At 40.0% G+C, this 1591-nt stretch overlaps 1 protein-coding gene across 1 annotated transcript in view; it reads right to left on the reverse strand.

Moving 5' to 3' along the window:
- ZCCHC14 (zinc finger, CCHC domain containing 14) overlaps nucleotides 1-1591 on the reverse strand; it is a 50176-nt gene that overhangs the window by 4726 nt on the left and 43859 nt on the right. The window contains 1 exon segment of the mRNA XM_009073823.1: nucleotides 353-444. Coding sequence (XP_009072071.1) covers nucleotides 353-444 — 92 coding nt within the window.

Below are 1591 nucleotides of genomic sequence, written 5' to 3' on the forward strand. Positions count from 1 at the left end.
CCTGGGCTGGCAAACCCCACAGCTCCCATGTCTCAGGGGTGTAGTGAGCCCAAAATCTCTGTGGCCTTTAGATGGTACAAGTTTAAAACCTCCTAAGCAACAATAAGCATCTTTTGTAGATCATTTAAAATGTGGTTATCCTTCTCACAACCCTCAACAGGCAGAAGGAAAGCAGAAAGTACTTATTATCTAGCAAACTCCCAGTTCAAGAGCTTTCCAAAAAGGAAGGGAGATAAGCATAATCCATGTTTAGAGGGAATCCTGGTAGGTTTGTGGTCAGGAAAGCAAAACCCATTGTAAAACTGGCATTAAGTAGGACTTTACAAAGAGTTTTCCCCTAGTCCTCGCTTACTTCTCCAGCTCCAGTTGGGTCTTGAGCTTCTTCTTTGCTCCCATGGTGAGAGACTCAAACTTATTCAGATCTTCCTCAGTGAGACTCAGAAACTTGGGGAAGAAAAAAGAAGTGTTGAGGTTTACAGCCTGAGATATTCACAGTTTCCATGCTGAAAGGCAACTTTAAAGGCCTTTTAAATGCATGTTAATTCCGAGAAACCTTCTACTCCAGCTGGGAATTAGAGACTCAGTGTGGAACCAAAGTGTGGAGGAAGGAACACCTGCAAGTTACTTGTAATTAGGTGTGTTCTAATATTAACCAGGCACAATGAAATGTAGCAACTCTTGGACATATTAACATAGAACTTTGTGCTCTTAATGAGTTTAAGGAGCTGTTTCTCCTAAAAAATCAGTTTTCCTAATTGTACCATTTACCATAGAAGTACAATTGTCTCATTAAACTAATTGGGAAATAGATTCCAATAGTGAATTTTATATTAAAATATCAAGACGGGACAGGAAAATAAAATAGAGACGTTTATAATAGAGATATTTAGACTATAATGTAATTAAAATGAAACCTAGCAAAGTATGGATGATAATAATAATAATTATTGCTTTTAAAACCACCCTGAAATATGTGCAGTTCTGCTACTTTATTAGGGGGAAAAAACACTACAAAGTTCTATTTATACAATGAGTAAAATTGAATCAGACGATTCTGGTGAGAGATTGGAATGAAATCCATTAAACATTCTCAAAGCCATCGCAGTCCATCAATCCCGTGCTCAGCCCAAGCCCTCACTCCACTGGAGGGCGTTCGAGGCCAAAGGACAGGAATTTCCCTGCTGGAGCAGAGGAAATGCTGTCAAATATTCCTTTTCAATAAAATCCAGCACACAGAGGAATTCTTTGGGACTCTTACAATGCACATGCATAAGAGATGGTTTCTAAGAGATTATATTTCCCCAAGGATTTCTGCAGGAAACAACTCTCAGTCATTCCCAGGTAGGTGCAAACATGTTCATCCCAGAGGGATCTGAGAATCAGTTCATTAAAATTAAGGATAATTTGGGGAGAAAATCAATCAAGAAGAAGGAATTAAAGAATCAACAAATGTAGCTATTTCTTGCACATCAAAGGGATGACCAGGGAGCCCAGGCAGAGCTCCTAAGGCAGACTCCAAGCTGGATCTCCAGGCATTCAGTGAGGAATCCTGGGACATGCAGCAGCTGTCAGACACAGCACAGAGGGAAAG

This window comes from Acanthisitta chloris, unplaced genomic scaffold (assembly GCF_000695815.1).
Source record: "Acanthisitta chloris isolate BGI_N310 unplaced genomic scaffold, ASM69581v1 scaffold4544, whole genome shotgun sequence".
Taxonomy (NCBI): Eukaryota; Metazoa; Chordata; class Aves; order Passeriformes; family Acanthisittidae; genus Acanthisitta; species Acanthisitta chloris.